The sequence below is a fragment of the Platichthys flesus genome, chromosome 9, assembly GCF_949316205.1.
Source record: "Platichthys flesus chromosome 9, fPlaFle2.1, whole genome shotgun sequence".
Classification (NCBI taxonomy): domain Eukaryota; kingdom Metazoa; phylum Chordata; class Actinopteri; order Pleuronectiformes; family Pleuronectidae; genus Platichthys; species Platichthys flesus.
Genome location: NC_084953.1, coordinates 4,153,266 through 4,170,485, shown reverse-complemented (window position 1 = coordinate 4,170,485; position 17,220 = coordinate 4,153,266). Strand labels below are relative to the sequence as shown.

The window sequence follows — 17,220 nt, the reverse complement described above, 5'->3', positions numbered from 1 at the left end:
CTGATGAAACTAAAATACAGTTTCCACTGAGGGAATCTTCACAGTATGTACATGAACATTTTAACTTCAGACAGGCCTTGATCCTTCACAAGATAAAATCTGATTTATTATGTAACTGTACCTTCAAAATCCGAAAAAAAAAATATGAAAGAATCCCATAAATAAACACTGTGACAAATTTATGTCCACATTCAAAATAAACCACAAAACACACACTTGATGCTGGGAATTATTTTATTAGTAGAAACATGCATCAGGGTTAAACACCCACAGAGACACATGTTTGATTCATCCTGTCACCGGTCGTCAGGAGGTTTCTAACTTAGGGTTGTAGCTAAGCTGTTTATTTAAATCTGGTCAATTCTCAAATTTACACTTCTTTAAAAAAAAGGGGGGGGGGGGGCAAAAAGTTTTATAGCAGATTCAAAATGTCAGTTGAGAAAATGTTTCTGTTCATTTAGATCATTTATTTGATGCTTCGGGGATAAAATCAGGACAGAATGCAAATTTAGTTTTGTTTCTTTGTGGATAAAAAATGTTATGATAGGAAGTTTGTTTCTCTTTTGTCAACTTTCTTTCACCACACATATTAAAGTGTACTTCTGTTGTTTCATTCAGTTCATCATCACTTTGTATGTTTATTCTGGAAGAACACTTGTTCTTCTATTTATTTTTCAGCCTGGCGCCATCACGATGAGCGAGGAGGACGCTGGAGGAAGAGGTGGATGAAGAAGAAGAAGGTGAGATGTCTGCGTGTTGAGGCTGTAAAGACAAAACAACACCTTTGATGTTTTTGTTTTTAAGATGCTCATAAAATCATGGGGACATGTAGTTTCCTTGACTTTAAACGTTTTCTCTTCAGTCAACAACTGTTTTCATGTTCAGCATGTTCCCATTTCTCATAAGAGGAAGAGTATTTTCATATGGACTCACCATGTGCTAGTCCACACTTCTCTTCCCTCTGTAGAGCACTGCACAGATTGAAGTGGTATTAGAAACAAAGAGCACGATATTGTGATGTAAACCTCAAAATAATTAAAGTCCAAAATAGTAAAGTACTCACCTGTGCCGATGTTGTTGTCTGAGCAAGTTACTACAAGAGACAACAACAACAAGTCAGAACAAATGTTTTATCCTTACTTTCTAAATTAACAATATTAAAGGTTCATTACTGTGGTAATCCGAGTCATCTAAAAATGTCCCAAATTCTCTTTACTGCTGTCGTTATAAGTCATAACTGCTATAATTGTTGTTATATTATTATTCATTATTCTTACTTAAAAAGGTGCAAACGTGTGTCTCGTCACGTGACGTCACTGTGAGCGTCATACCTGAGTAAATTCTCTGAGCGCAGAACAGCACTCTGCTGCCCCCTGGTGCGAGCGGAGCCACCACCACGTGGTACACGTCGCCACACTGGACGTTGCCAACATCACAGCTGCTCTCCCCAGGTGATGCAGAGCAGGTGTAGTTGTTGCTGCCTCCCACCATCTCGGCCTCGTGGCCGTGGCTGCTGCCTGAGCTGCGCCAGTACAAGCGCATGGAGTTCCCTGCCGTCCTGTAGAGCCTGACCCCCGATGGACAGCAGGCACCTGTGGGACAGGGAGAGAGAGAGAGAGAGGAAGTCCCTGGTCTGTTGAGGCCTTGTTGTCTCAAACAAGATGTCTGTGAACACCTGACACAAATATCCTGTTTGAAATGATTTAAATCTGTGTGTCTCTGCTTCTCATTGGTCGAGAACCTCCTCACTCACTGGACGAGAAGCCCTGATAGGTGCAGTTGGCCTGGCGCCCGCTGTGGCTGAACGCCTCCATGCTGACGGTGTAGTTGGTGCCGCAGGTGATGCATCCCATGAGGCAGTGCGAGTCCCGTGTGTGGCAGCGGGCGTGACCTCGCGGCGAGGTCAGAGAGGTGATGAAGGACTGAGCCCCTTTGGCGTGAGACCAGGAGACGTTGGTCATGGCCTGGGTCACCTGGGCCACCGTCAGGTTCACCGGGCAACACGGTTCTGTAACACAAGAAGAAGAGGAAGGTGGAGGATGATGATGATGATGATGATGAGGGTGTAACTCTGTGTCTTAATCTGCTGCAGAACAAATATATACATAAATCATAAAGAGCAACGAGAAGTAAGGCCATTTTACATAAGATACCAACAACTTTACAGAATGAGAGTAAAGACAAATAATAAAGTAAATAAATATGAATATATGCTTTTTATTAATGTTCTCATAGAACCTGATAACACCAGGAAACATCAACGAGGATGAAGATAAGTGTTATTATACATGTTGAGCTTAAATAAAGTCCTTTGTTTACCCAAACAACAAAAATACAAATACTATAAAAATACTTCAGAGCACATTAATATGAATATAAAGATAATATATTTGTATTTGGTTTCCTCCTAGTGGATTTGCATGGTCATAAACTGTTGCCCATAGCACATAACATGTAATTTCTATTAACTCTTACATCCAACTGATCTGATAATCCGTATTGTGCAGTAACTGTATTAATCCGACCTCTCACCTGTCTCCAGGGTTTCAGAGTAGCTGGGTAAACTCCGCCCTGCGACGCCGTGTGCGATGACACTGACTTCAAATGTGTAGCCACAGGGAAGGTCGCAGAGGTCGCAGCTGCTTCCTGTGGTGGTGCAGGTGCGTGCACCGTCGTCTCCCACCGCGCTGACGGTGTAATTGACGGCTCTGTTGTTCGCTGTCCAGCTGACACCGACGCAGGAGGAGTTCTTCACGTTCAGCATCGTGTTCATGGGCATGCAGGGAGCTGGTGGGGGGGAGAAGGAGAGGAGGAGGAAAAGTAGATAGGTTGTGCTTTGTATTGTCTTGTTATATAAGGTGTTTGTATGTGTATTGTAAAGCAAAGAAATTTACTGATTTACTGATTTGTCTTGCATCTTGCATTTCACTTTTTACTTCACTTTGTATATCTTTTATCTATTATATATCTTTTATTTAGATATGTTTATGTCTTAATAAATGTTAGTTTGTATAAATATTATAAAAAGGGAGTAAATAAGAAGTAAATAGTGAGTAAATATAGATTGTTTCTTTTTATTGCTTTTCTTATGTGTGTTTTATTTATTGTGTTTCTATGTTCATTGTATGCACCAATAACCAGAGCAAATTCCTTGTAGGTGTAAACCTACTTGGCAATAAATACTTTCTGATTCTGATTCTGATTCTGATTCTGTAACTTATAGTTTAAATTGTGACTGGGAGTTTGCTGGACGTTCTCCACCTGTGTCTTTGGTGTGAGCTTTGCATCCACGGTTGCAGCCGCTGATGTCGTTGCAGGGCGTCACCACCACGCTGTAGGCCCGGTCACAGTGGAGGTCGGAGAGGGCGCACACCGGCGCCGTGTCGTTGCACAGGATGACCTCTGAACTGTCCACGGCCCGGGTCTGGTACACCTCCGCCCCCCGAGAAGCGGTCCACATGATCTCCAGAGTGTCTGTGCTCACCGCAGAGACGGAAACACCCTCTGGACAACAGGGCACTGAAGGACACAGGGGATTTGCAGGTAAACACACATGAAACATATGATGAAGATGAAGACATGTCACCTCTGCTGCTACATACAGGTGGTGTAGTTGAATCTGTCTCCTGGAGGACTGGTGCCGGCCTGGTTGAAGGCGTGCACAGACACCAGGTAGGTGTAGCCACACTGGCAGTGGAAGGTGCAGTTGCTGCTGCTGGTGTTGCAGATCTCTTCCCCACCCTCGCCTCTCTTGATGAAGGCCATGTAGCCGTCAGCGTGAGGCACCGTGTTCCAGGTCAGCGAGCAGTTTCCGTCAGTCGCCTCCTCGAGGGCCAACGCCTCCGGTGGGCAGGGGACTGAGAGCACAGGACAGCAGGGACATCAGTCTCCATCAGGGCTCTTAGAGTTTTCTTTAAGTTGTGTAAGTGTCTGTTTGTGTTCTTGTGTCTTTACTCAAGAAATTCTCAATGTTCTAGATTTTATATTTTATTCTGGACTTGTCTGCTGCTTCCTGAAGTGGGATCAATAAAGTTTTATCTTATCTTATCTTATCTTCAACATAAAAATGAGGATGTATGTTCACAGAATGTTTCTCATTTCTCAACATGATCCAAAAATCTGGATTACTGGGACATTTCTACATTTAGTCTGATGCATGCGATCAAAATGTCTATTATAGCTTTAATTAATTAATTAATTAATTAATAGTCTGTTTGTTGGTTGTTTGGTTGTTTGGAAGGATTGTTGTACGGCTCAGGAAGGAAGTGATAACATTTTGGTTTGGCTCCTGGTGATTAACATTAAAGTGAAGTTATGAATTGAAAGTTTTTTTCAAAGATTTCAACAATTTCGCAGGGAATAAACCATGAATCTTGATGAAAAGATTCAGGTATATTCAAGGGAATTATATCTATGAATGTGTTAAGTTTGTTGCAGCTTGATCGAACATAAAGGGACTGTTGTTGGGCCCTTCTATTGTGATTAAACTTCGACTTGTTTTGGACACAGTTGCCTGCCTACTCAGTCGTGCCAGGAGTCCAATCAGACTAGTTCTTAACACTAATATAACCTTTGTAGAAACTGAATCTATTTGTAATGTGTCTATTGTCTCTTGTCATCTCCCGACTGATCTGACTTCTGTGTTGTGCCAAAGTCCAAATCCAGGGAGAAAAGCAAATATTCCCTTGAACTGTGTGGATCTGACTCAAAGTGAATCTGCTGCTCACAGGTGATGAAGACCTCGGGCTGGGACGGGGGGCTGGACCCGCCCTCGTTGGAGGCGGTGACCTGGATGGTGTGAACCTGTCCACAGCTCACTGGAGACAGGATGCAGGAGCTGGATGTGGAGTTACACGTGAGGTTCTGGTCGCTCGTCACCAGATACTCGACGGGTGCGTGGACCTCCGGACCGACTTCCCAGGACACAGAGAGCTCGGCCACACCGCTACCCATCGACACGGAGACGTTGACGGCAGAGGGGGTGGGAGGTCCTGTTGAAGGACATAAGACAGTTTCACAAACTGAGACAGTTACAACTTGTAGATATTTGATACCACTGTGCATCTAGACACAAGTGCAATTGGTTTAAATACAATGTTAGTTTTTGTTAATTTATTTAACTTTGAAAACTTCACAACTTTCCTTGTGGATACTATTGAAGTCATCATACAGCTGCATAGCATATTTTCTTATGTCAGCTAATACAAATTTAAGTATCAACTGCTTTTCACACTAACAGTCTTTTCCTTTTTGAAGAACACACACATGTTCAAGGTGATATTCCTCATTATAACAAACACCTGTCAGTGAACTGTCAGTGCCTCCTTACGTGTTGTCTGGTTGATGTACAAGCTGCCGTCTCCCTTGCGGCCCTCGATGTCCCAGGCGTAAACCCTGGTGACGTAGAGCGAGCCGGCGTCCAGGTCCGAAATGGTCAGATTGGTGCTGGAGGTGTTGTACTTCATGCTGGTGCTTGAATTAAACTTGTACACGGACAGGGTGTACTGGGCGGCGTGAGCCACCGGAGCCCAGGACACGGTGATACTGTCGTTGCTGAGGGAGGAGGCGGAGGGCTGAGGAGGAGGCAAAACTGTGGAGGAGAGGAGAGTTTGACAAAGTTCACATTTGTCAGATATTTTAGGAGATGAAGTCTGTACTAAGCTGCTATTTACAGGCCACGGATGTTCCATTAAAGGCAGAATATGAATACATAAATATAGCCTGGTTATTGTACACAAATCCCTACGACCGTCAATCAGATCTGAATAAATCACATCCACCATCTGTTTAATAAAAATACCTTTAGATGTTTTTGGCCTTTAATTGGGGCTTAGTCCTTTGTTTTTACGGTTTTATATCGTGTGACTCAAAAGCATGTTTATAGATCAAATAATAACTTATTTATCATGCATCACCATTTCTTTTATTTCTATGTTTGTTATTTAATTTGTTTATTATCTATGGATTTTTTTTTTATTTCTCTCTTGGTGCAATACAAATGATTTCCCTTTTCCTTAATCATTTTAACGTGTAAGAATTTGAATGTATGATATAAAAAATTGACTCTAACATATTAAAGTTACATCTGTTCTACAGATTATTTGTTCTTTCCTTTCAAGCTGTCTCTGCTTCTGTATCATGAAGTTGACGTAATTAAAGTTTTGTCTTTGTTTTCTCAAATAAAACCACGTGTTAATGGATAAGTGATTAATACTACAACTTAATTAGTATTAGGTTTTGAGACCAGGTGAAGAATAACATTTGAAAAAGTTCCCAAGTGATTTTTATGTGAAGGACAATCCAACAGTGTGCAAACAAATGGTGAAACTGTTGAAATCCTTCTTTTCAGCTCGTGAGGATCCGATGTTCCCCTGGAGGAGGCAGTGGAGGTGAGAGGTGACACCTTCGTGCTTGTGATGAGGTCAGCTCTTTGTGTGTCTGTCTCACAGGGGTCAGGTGCAGTTACCACAGACCCTGAGGGATGCTGGGGCATTTCTTCACTTAGACAAACCGGGATTTTTCACAAACACAGAGAGTGTATTTGCCTGAGGATGATGCGAGTATGCGATCACTCACAGTAATGTACATGCAGGGTGGGGGGGACAATGGCACGGATCAGTTAACGACTGTGGGGGCACGAGGAGCTCACTAAAGGGTCCGGTGTCGCTCAGTGAATGTCTGACTCGTTTCTTCACACAAATTCGCCCTGAGGTGATATTTTAACTGAATTCATGTCTGAACTGTTGTTATTCTAGCAGTGGAAAGAAAAATTACAAAACTAAACATCAACATCACACCTGTCTTTGCAGTCGCAGGCAGAGACGGCTGGCTCCTGCCTCCTGCGTTCACTGCCATGATGCTGAGCCTGTACTCGGTGTACGGAGTGAGGGACTGGATCTCGGCGGAGGTGGACGGCACCGTGTCCTCTCTGTAGAAGCCATTGGACGTCTCGACACGTACGATGTACTGAGTGGCGCCGGTCCTCGGGGTGAAGTCCACCATCAACGTCCTGCTGTCCTTCGGCTTCACGGTGTGGATGGGTTCCATCCTCTCAGGGGCTGAAAGGGAATAAAACAAAAAGGTTTTCGTAAGGTCATAAGACACAGACACAACAGAACAAAAAATCATATATATTCTACTATATGTATATCTATCTATCTATCTATCTATCTATCTATCTATCTATCTATCTATCTATCTATCTATCTATCTATCAATCAATCAATCAATCAATCAATCAATCAATCTCTCTCTCTCTCTCTATCTATCTATCTATCTATCTATCTCTCTCTCTCTATATATATATATATATATATATCAGCTGTGTCTCTTCTCACCTGTGGATGACTCGACTGATGCGTTGCCCAGTATTTGCTGATTTTGGTCCTGAGCCTGGAGACTAAAGACATAGTTGACGTTTGGGGACAGAGAGTTGATGGAGCCCATCACAGTGTTTGGACCAAACGTGGAGAAAGCGATTATGCTGCTGGGTGAACTTTTGGTGGCGACAAGGATCTTGTACGAACTCGCTCCCGAGACCCGGGTCCATCTGAGAATCGCAGTCTTGGATGTTACTGAGAACACGGACAGCTGGACGCCTGAAGAGAGACAATGGAAATTGTACTTATCAACCTCAAACTCTGAAAAATGTATGTGGTACTTTTACTTTTACTTGAGTACATTTCTATCTATGCATTTGTACTTATAGTCAAATATATTTCCTCCACCACTGATTATACAGATGTGCGATTGTTCTTCTTCACATATGACAGTGGTATGATATTTACGAGTGGAATTAATGTTGAAAGGGCAAAACAGTACCTGATGCTGTCACAGCCTGCAAATACAGAAAAGAAAATAGATTTAATTATACAATCCAAGTTATTACGAACAAGTTAAAAACTTTCCATGTGATTGTTTAATTGCGTTGCCTTCTTCACTTCTCCTCACAAAATGTCAGTGTCTTTACAATTTTAAATGAATGAATAAATAAAGTTTCATTACCTTTGAGCATATGCCTAACGAGACCAAAATGGTCAGCCACTTCATGACGCCCATTCTTCACGCCTGTATCTGGAAACACTTTCACCTTCACAGGTCGTAGCTTCTCTTGGATTTTCTGTTTTGCTTCACTCTTTTCTGTTTGACCTTTTCTTGTCTAGGTGGACATACCTGCATCTGGCTCCTCCCACTGGTTGGAAATGTCCAATCGTAGAGGAGCAGAGAGATGTACCTTGGCGGGCAGGTGCAGGTTGAATAGCATGAGAAGGAACCAACTACAGCTATGGGCATGTTATTCTATATTCAAGGATGTAGTCAAAGAAAAAGAAGAGTGACATGAAGAGGGGGTCAGGAGTTCCCCTGGCTAGAGGCTTCAAAACACACCCTGTCACACTGATGTGTTCACAGGAATAATAGAAATAGAAGCTATTTCCTCCCAGGGAAGAAGGAATAGGGATATTTTACTGAAATCCAGAACCTATTAGACAGAGCCTGAAGTATAACTACTAAGGACAAAGGGTAGTGATTTCACTTTAAAACCCTTCTGCAGGTGCTGGATCATAACAAAACTGTAAAACTGTAACGTCAGACAGAAGAAGCAAAATGTGGTAAAGGTGGTAAAGATGCTTTTGCACACGGGGCAATGGTCACCTATGTGGAACTAATACAAACAGAAAAATACATAAAACCACACTATACAAGAACATTTTATATTGGTTATATAATAAATCAGTCCAATATAAAGCTAGAATCACATAATTGAAGATAAATTACTATGAATATGAAAATTTAGAAGATTGGAAATCAAAATCATGAGAGGTGGACATAGCTCACAGAATAAAATCACAAACGGAACTTCTGAACATATATCTCAAGACAAGGTCTAAATATAATTTATTTTTTGCTTAAATGATATTTATACTTTTTTCTTATTTTATTGTTCATTTATTTCATGTTGACAGATGAGTGATTTGATGTAACTCTTAACATCGTTGTAAAATTACCCCAGAAACTACTGAACTTTTTTTCTTAAAGTCAAATCCAAAACTCTTAATAACTATCCGACCGAAAGATATTAAAAGTGAAAATACCTTATACACCTTTATTTTTACAGAATTTACCCGTGTTTTTTTGTGTTTGGTTAAATCATGGAGGACAAAAACGTGAGAAGTTATTTCATTTAATACTTTTTTTGTCCATAAACTTTGAGTGTATTAATATATGTATTCTATGTGCCCACTCTTTTAATGCAATTATGGTTATTTTTTAACTAATTTATATATTTATATTGTATTCAATTTTTTTTAGTTGTTTTATTCGTTTGTGAGTAAAAACGAGTAAAAAAACTACAACACTCCGTCGCAAACTCGATGACGCGGATGACGTCAGAAGAAGGGGACACAGGGTACAGGAAGAGGAGGAAAAAGAAAGATGGCGGCGGTTTCGGATCACGGGCTGAAGAAAATAGTTTGGAAAAGTAAGTTCACGTCTAACGAAAGACTTTGTGACGTTGAGGGGAAGCAGCGATACACATTGTGTTATTATAACTTTAAGGGTTTGAAAGTGACTGCGTGTTATTCCATTGGACGTTTCTCACAGTGAACGTCAGCTCCGGATCTTGTTGTGTTTCACAACGGAAGTGTTACAAATTTGTGTGTGTACGTGAAGCGAAGTGATAACCACAGAATACACAATGAACACTGTCCTGTCGTGACACCGACACGTCCTCCTGTTGTGGCCCCGCTGTAGTGGCCCGGGGCCCCGCCTTGCACGTCTCCGTGTGTCCCTGACACACCGACACACACTGACACCAGATTGTGTTGTTTCCGGTGTTGTTGGGGTGAAGTGACGCTCATACAGCACCAACATGTAGAGAGCAACGATCTGTCAGCGGGGTCCACTCCTTTAACCTCTTGCGATGCGACGGCTTTTTGTTTAGTAGTCTTTTGTGTATGGCCCTCTGTTTCACTCTGTGTGTGTGTGTGTGTGAGTGTGTGTTTGAATGTCCTTTTTCTTTCAGTGTGAAAGTGTGTGACCATGATTTCCAAGGGTAATTTGGAGTAACCAAATGGAAACCGACTAGACATATAGACCTAGAAAAACATGAGTAAAATATTCATTTTCTGTGATATTGTTATCAAATTTGAACTTGTGCTAGGTAAGGCTTCATGCTGTGGTCCCATTGGGTTTTCCAGCTCATAAGTCCTAGCTAGAGTCATCTGCAGGCATCTGTTTACTCAAAAATATTCAGGCGTAAAATATAAAAACCTTCTCCTTCAGTGTGTTCCAACTGCTATTACTCAATGCCAGTAGCACCTAGAGTGATTCAGTTCAGAATGTTACCTTTCAAAAGAGACCATGACCATGCAGGTTCAAGAACAGCTTTCGATTTACTTTGGCTATTCCTCAGACAGGCGTACAGGCAAATCAGAAGAAGAAGAATCAACGATCACTGAGCTCAGACCTAGGTTTGCTAGCCTTGGTTCCGTCCATACCTTCATAGCTCGGTTGTGAGGGTGTGTGTGTAGTGGAGTGTTTCTGGGTTTTATTAATACACCATCATTTAGAACACTAAATAGAAGAACACTTAAGATCACTGTGTGGGTGTGTGTGGTGTGCGCGTGCGTGTCAGAGAAACCTGTTGGAAAGCACAAACGATGACAAAACAAAGTGCAGCTTGGGAAATGTAATGCTATCTAATAAAAGGCTGGGAACGTAATATGTCATATGTGTTTTAAGAAGTGATTTTAAAAGATTGACTGAACATATGAATTTTTCCATCCCGGTTGGAGTCATGTTGTTGTTCATGAGTCATGTTCTGTGTCTCTTACAGGAATAAAGGAAACGATTATAGCAGACAGCAGAAAGTCTGATATATGGAAGGTAAGACAGCCCTCACTCCTTAAAGTTAAATCTAAAGGAAAGACGACCTCCACGCTCCAGATCCAACTACAATGGCACTCAGTAAAGGGCACACCGCCGCCAAAGGCCAAACATTCCAATTCAACCAAGCCACACGCTGATCAGAAATAAGTCCCTTCGAAATATGCCATATTTAGTTTCCATCAAGATCTATGAATTATTACCTGGGAAATCAATGTAAAATTATAGTTCAGTGTGATCCATAATTTGACTGTTGACTCCTGCTTTATCTTTTTCACAGATTTTGATTCTGGACCCTTTCACCACCAAGCTCCTCTCATCATGCTGCAAAATGTCCGACCTGATGTCAGAAAAAATCACAAGTTAGTGAAACACTTTGTTTACTTGTTTAGTCGGTTTGAGGATTTCCCCGTCGCTGCTGTTAAACTAAATATCTTGTTTTAAATCTGTAGTTGTGGAGGACCTGTACAGAATCAGGGAGCCTGTTCCAGAAATGAAGGCCATCTACTTCATGCCACCCACTGCTAAGGTTTGATATTATAACCCTGTAATGGTCCTTTTGCCTTTGCATTCCAGTTTTCATTTCTTCACATTGATTTCCTGTATGATGATGTTTCTTTCCTAGTTTCATTCTACCTTCTCTTTCTTACTTCCAGTGTGTGGATGCCTTTATTGCGGACTTCAAAACCAAACCCAAGTATAAAGCAGCTTACGTTTATTTCACTGACTGTAAGTAAAAAACAAATATCAACTCCTATCTACTATAGCAGCTACATTACTGAGAAAATGACACATAAACTGACTTCGGCTCAATGGTTGTGATGTTTCTGTGTGCGACAGACTGTCCTGATGACCTGTTCAACAATATGAAGCTGTACTGTGGAAAGTACATCCGAGTCTGTAAGGAAATCAACATTTCCTTCATGCCGCAAGAGGCACAAGTGAGTGGGGACAGCTTGACTTCAGCCTTTGTCTCCTTTTGTGCATTTTATTGTGGTAACTCCCCTTGTTTGAACGCTTTTTTCTTTGTCATTGAGAGAAGGATTTTTACAGCGTTTCGTGTGAATCTTTGTGGGTGTTGGCTTCTTCAAGCTGTTACGTAATGATTTTGCTATGTTTGTATTATAGTGGCTCGAGAACAGCAACTAGTTCCAAATGTTTTTGAGATCTTTCCAAAATATAATACAGTTCTTATTTATTTCTTCAAATATTTAGATATTTAGATCAGAAGCCAGCAAAACTGTCACGAGATTGAAATGTTCCACACTCTGCTTTATTATTTGATTAGGTGTAGATTGTTAAAAACAATGAATCGATAATAATAAGTTAACGTTTTTTGTCAGGTGTTCACATGTGATAATCCGGGAGCGTTCCAAAGCATCTACAGTCCCAACAGCCAGGACAAAAAGAAAACCCTGGAGACCATGGCAGACCAGCTCGTCTCTCTCTGTGCCACGTTGGACGAGTATCCAGGAATCAGATACAAGAAGTATGTCCGAGAAGATTTGGTTTCTCAGCTTACAACACACCTCAGCCCCTAAAGCACAGCTCAGGAGAGAAGCTTGTCAGGTTGCACGTTACTAGATAAAGAAGTGATCACATCCAATATCTTATGTGTTTTTACCTGATATGCTTGACTTCACCAGAAGGCAGAGTAACATTGCATCAGTTAAACCTATTTTTACCGATGATGAATAATGTAAAAACTGTTTATATCATTTCTAGGGACAGCAACATGGAGAATGCCAAGACTCTCGCAGAGCTGGTGGACAACAAGCTGGCCAGACACTACGAGCTGGACGACAACAGCAAGAAAAAGGTGAGACTCCTGCTGAGTCAGGAATGTTGGCAGTATAAACAAGGTCTTAGACCAGGGAGCAAATGAGAAACCGAAGATACAGTGTTTTTTTCAGTTTAACAGTTAAACCTTAAAGAAGTGTGGTCCTTCCTCAGAAATTAAAAAATGAAAATGTTGTTGCTCGGTGGCAGCATTCTCACAGAAAGCAAGGAAAACACAATGTTTTTTATGATATTAACATAGTATAAAAATATAATGGATGTTTCTTTTTGTGTATTTTCCCCTATCACCAGGGAAAGAGTCAGGCCCAGCTGCTGATAGTGGAAAGAGGTTTTGACCCCGTCAGCCCCATCCTACACGAGCTGACCTACCAGGCCATGGCCTACGACCTCATCAACGTCACCAACGACACCTACAAGTGATACAAGCTTTTCTCCCTGGAATTTTCCATATTCACACGTGCAGAATATGCTCCTCTGTCAGTCAATGTGTATTCAGATTATAACATTTCTAGCTGAAACCAATTATCCGGTCGTCTTTGTGGCCAGGTTCAAGTCCAAAGATGGCTCGGAGAAGCAGGCCCTGCTGAATGAGGATGACATGCTCTGGGTCAGGCTGAGGCACAAGCACATCGCTGAGGTCTCTGAGTAAGTATGAGCTGGAGTCTGACTGGTGGAGGTGTCCTGTTTCTTTCTTCCTCACGTCGACCCTGACCCTGTGTTTCTCTAACGACAGAAAAATCCCCAAGATGGTAAAGGAAATAGCTGCAAGCAAGAAACAGCCAGATGGGAAGGTACAGGGCTTTCTCTGTCTATTGGAACTCTGAGCTTCATACTTGACTTAAAATACCTTAACAGACATTTGATTACATTTTCTCTACAGATCTCAATTAGCAACTTGGCCCAGATGATGAAGAAGATGCCTGCGTTCCGTAAACAGATGACTGAGGTATGAAGCTTCACTCTACTTAAAAAGCATTTACCCTTACCTTAAAGTTATCTGTTCAGGTTGATTAGACTTCTAGGACATGATTTTTGGATGCAACAGGTTTAAGGACAAATATTTGTTTTGCATCCTACCTCTAATTAAAGCTCATCACGTTGTGGTTGGGTGTGGAGTTGCAAAGCCCTGTTTTCATGTGTGTTTAACTAAAGCATGTTGTAGCAGCAAAACTAAATGGAAAGTCGTAATCATAATTCTATGATATAAACCTTTTTATTATGGGAAATCCTTGAAACTCCAATAATAATATGTATACAAATTACAAGGGTCACACTGTCTCTCCCACATTGTTTTTCTATTCATAGCAAGCCGTTCACCTGCAGTTGGCCGAGGACTGTATGCAACAATACTCCAACAACGTGGAGAAACTCTGCAAAGCGGAACAGGTCTGTCCCTGCTCCTGTTTTTGTTTTGTTTGGGGGGTAAAGAGTGCCAAACAGTTTTGCCACTCAACCCTGATGGAGTGAGTCAGTGGGTGGACTGTTGTTTAGTGAGTGGGGTTTGACATTTAACTCTAAATCGGCTCCTAAAAAGTGTCTTAAAGGCAAAGAGTGGGATTGTGGTACTGGTCATTCCCAGTATTCCCAGCCTTAATGAAAGATGAAACGAGTTTTGGCTCTGTGTAGGACCTCGCTGTGGGGGCGGACGTGGAAGGGGTGAAGGTGAAAGATCAAATGAGGACCCTGCTGCCGGTGCTGCTCCACCCATACAGCACCCACGAGAAGGTCAGAGCCGTGCTGCTCTACATCTTCAGCCAAAATGGTACGACCTTCCTCTACACTCAGCGGATTGGTCTCTTTTCGTCTGTAAAGTAGTCCCTTGCTTTGTAGTCGTACATTGTTATATATTATTAGACACTAAGACCCTGATTGTTTGTGTGTAAACAGGAACAACAGAAGAGAACTTGAACAAACTCATCCAACATGTCAAGATCGAGGATGAACGAGAATTTATCCTGAACTGGAAAGAACTGGGCGTCCCCATCATCACATCGGTACGTGGAACAGATGAGAAGATCGACCGATCGTGGACGAGTTCTTTATCTTGCGTGTCATCCTGTTCTCGTTTTGTTCGTCTATTCCATTCTCTCGTCGGTCCCTGAGTCCCGCTTATTTTTTGTCGTACGTATTTTTGCTTCCAGCCGAGTCTCTTCGCTCGCAGACCATCCAGGCGCGATCGTTCCCAGGATGAGACATACAACCTTTCCAGATGGACCCCTGTCATAAAAGATGTGATGGAGGTCAGTGGGGGGGGATTATTTTACTGTACAATTTAGTCTTATATTCAGTCAGGTGTCAGCATTTATACGGCATGACTATAGGTATGAGAATAATTTAAACAGCATAACTTCAAGGTTTAAGTACATGTAGGAGGTGGTGATTTAAAGGATGTCACAAACTACAGGTTTTATGTTGGGGAAAAAGAAAAGGTCAAACTCAAGCAGAAGGAAAGTTTCAGGACCGTCAGATAAAAATCCAGGATTGAAACTTGTTTTAATTTGCTGGTTAGAAAGAAAGATACCTCACAAAATTTCAAACTAAATCAGAGCTCAAGCCGATTTTTGTCTCTGTGGGACTTGACTTCTGCAGATGATGGATAAGTTAATGATCCTTCACTTTTCAGGATGCTGTGGAGAACAAGCTGGACACCAGAGAGTGGCCCCACCAGTCCGAGTCTCCTGCTGCCTGGAACGGCTCCGGAGCTGTCAGGTGGGTTGTGTATGAGTCATCGCACAAGAACTGGTTCAGTTAGTTTCTCTGCGAGACATGCTCTGATCAGACTTCTTTATATATGATCCCAATTACTTATCACTTATTTTAACTGGGAATAACTCAAACCTATCAGGAAAGCCGTTTTCTCACTTTCATCTGACAAAACAATCCCAGGGACACATTTGACAGTCATAGTGCTATAGTCTAGCGCCCTCCAGTGGACATTTGTTTGACTGTGTTCATCTCCTGTTTTGTGATGAGGTGTTTTTGGTGATAGTTTGATGTTTCCGGGTCTATGTTCGGTTACTAGGGATAGTTCTCCCATTTTCTTTCTTGCCAGGATGCATATTAATGTTTTTTCCCCCCATAATTTGAACATTCAGTCTGCAGTTTTAATATTTCTAAATGCCCCTCAGCGCCCGTCAGCACAAAAACATCTCTCAGGACGAGCGGCGGACTGGCTCCCGCCTCATCATCTTCATTATCGGGGGAATGAGCTTCTCAGAGATGCGTTCTGCCTACGAGGTCACCCAGTCCGTCAAATCCTGCGAGGTCATCATAGGTGAGTGTGTTCATTTAAACTGCCTCTTCCTGGACAATTAAGTAATTGTGTATTTTTTTAACATTACACCTTGTGCTAAATTAGTTTGTTTGCTGGTTGGTTATCATTTGGTGACTCGTATTTTCTTAGCCTTTCCACATGAACACACTGATTGAGTCTAATATTTCTTTATCCTTTGATTCCAGGGTCCTCCCACATTTTGACCCCCACCGGCCTCTTGGACGACATCAAGGCCCTGAGCAAACGTCCCGTGGAGACCTTTACAGTAGATGAACGGAGCAACGCCTGAGAAGTCTGCTCCCCCCCTCCTCTCATCTTCCTGCATTTCCTGTCTCTCTGCACACTGCACTCAAATCCACTTCCTGAATGGAAGGCTGAAGGGAATTTACCTTTATACTCATCCTTATGTTTCCATACTCGTTTAAAAACCATGTGCACATTAACAACAGGTGTGGAACAGATTCTCAATTGAAAACCTTTGGCCAGAAGAATATGGTCTGACTTTGAAACTCAGCCATATGCACTTTGGTCTTATTAAAATTGACTTTTTCTCTTCCTACCGAAAACTTTTGAAGATGGTCTAACTCGCCTCTCTGTGTTTTGCCTTTGTCCTTTAATAAACCTGCCTGTAGTGTTTCATGTAACAGAGCAACTCTCAGAAACCGAATGATTTTGGAGGAAAGAAGCATGAAGCCGATGTAAATACTGTACGTAAGCACTGAGTCCCTGCTCCCCCACTTTGACCTTTCCAGTCACTGCTGTTTATAAACACTTAATATAATTTTCAAGAGTGTCTTTAACATAGAATCTTTATGTTGTTGTTTTGAATGACTGACTAATAAAAGGATGAAGTTGTTCAAAAGGAGTCAGAGTTTCAGTTAATCCTCTTTTTGCACTGAGATGGAGTTAAAAATCACTTCTGTAGCTTTGCATGTTTCTATATTACAATGTTGAGTCGCTGCTCTGACTTCAGTGTTTTTATAGAATAGAATAGAATATGATGCATTTAAGAAGACTGACACCTCTTGAAAAATATGCAGGCACACAAGGGGGTCCCAGGAATATTTATATTCTCAGAGGGCGTCCTACTTGGACCCTCTGAATTAAGGGAATTATTTAGGCACTGGATTGAGCTTGAAGGTGGCGTAGTGGATTTCCTGTTATTGCTTTGACCTTAAATCGACTACGCACTCAGAGCTCATGCACGTTGTTGGTCTAAACTGGTGTGTGAGTTTATTACACTTTTATCCCCCCTGACTCCT

At 41.8% G+C, this 17,220-nt stretch overlaps 2 protein-coding genes across 2 annotated transcripts; one reads left to right on the top strand and one right to left on the bottom strand.

The window, feature by feature from the left end:
* Positions 1 to 939: 939 nt before the first annotated feature.
* LOC133961232 (fibronectin type III domain-containing protein 7-like) lies at positions 940 to 8,058 on the bottom strand. The gene is made up of 13 exons (XM_062396291.1): positions 8,005 to 8,058; positions 7,822 to 7,837; positions 7,338 to 7,598; positions 6,798 to 7,058; positions 5,330 to 5,590; positions 4,728 to 4,991; positions 3,603 to 3,857; positions 3,262 to 3,519; positions 2,533 to 2,787; positions 1,754 to 2,008; positions 1,332 to 1,592; positions 1,064 to 1,093; positions 940 to 971 (listed from the first exon to the last, which is right to left on the bottom strand). The coding sequence occupies exons 1-13, from the start codon at positions 8,056 to 8,058 to the stop codon at positions 940 to 942; spliced, it is 2,463 nt and encodes an 820-aa protein (XP_062252275.1).
* A 1,346-nt stretch (positions 8,059 to 9,404) lies between these two features.
* On the top strand, positions 9,405 to 16,823 carry stxbp3 (syntaxin binding protein 3). Its single transcript, XM_062395569.1, has 19 exons — positions 9,405 to 9,478; positions 10,835 to 10,884; positions 11,165 to 11,246; positions 11,337 to 11,413; positions 11,541 to 11,613; positions 11,725 to 11,825; positions 12,228 to 12,373; positions 12,610 to 12,703; positions 12,976 to 13,100; positions 13,231 to 13,329; positions 13,418 to 13,475; positions 13,565 to 13,630; positions 13,990 to 14,070; positions 14,311 to 14,446; positions 14,572 to 14,678; positions 14,826 to 14,924; positions 15,308 to 15,393; positions 15,813 to 15,958; positions 16,144 to 16,823. The coding sequence occupies exons 1-19, from the start codon at positions 9,433 to 9,435 to the stop codon at positions 16,245 to 16,247; spliced, it is 1,776 nt and encodes a 591-aa protein (XP_062251553.1). The 5' UTR covers positions 9,405 to 9,432; the 3' UTR covers positions 16,248 to 16,823.
* The last annotated feature ends 397 nt before the right edge of the window (positions 16,824 to 17,220 follow it).

Excerpts from the sequence above, each read along its gene's own strand:
- LOC133961232 (XM_062396291.1), bottom strand. The coding sequence starts at position 8,058 with ATGGGCGTCATGAAGTGGCTGACCATTTTGGTCTCGTTAGGCATATGC. Across the intron at positions 1,094-1,331 it reads CGCTCAGAGAATTTACTCAG|TAACTTGCTCAGACAACAAC; the intron begins GTATGACGCTCA and ends TGTCTCTTGTAG. Across the intron at positions 972-1,063 it reads AGACAACAACATCGGCACAG|TGCTCTACAGAGGGAAGAGA; the intron begins GTGAGTACTTTA and ends CAATCTGTGCAG.
- stxbp3 (XM_062395569.1), top strand. The coding sequence starts at position 9,433 with ATGGCGGCGGTTTCGGATCACGGGCTGAAGAAAATAGTTTGGAAAA. Across the intron at positions 11,614-11,724 it reads TTACGTTTATTTCACTGACT|ACTGTCCTGATGACCTGTTC; the intron begins GTAAGTAAAAAA and ends TGTGTGCGACAG. Across the intron at positions 13,101-13,230 it reads GTCACCAACGACACCTACAA|GTTCAAGTCCAAAGATGGCT; the intron begins GTGATACAAGCT and ends CTTTGTGGCCAG.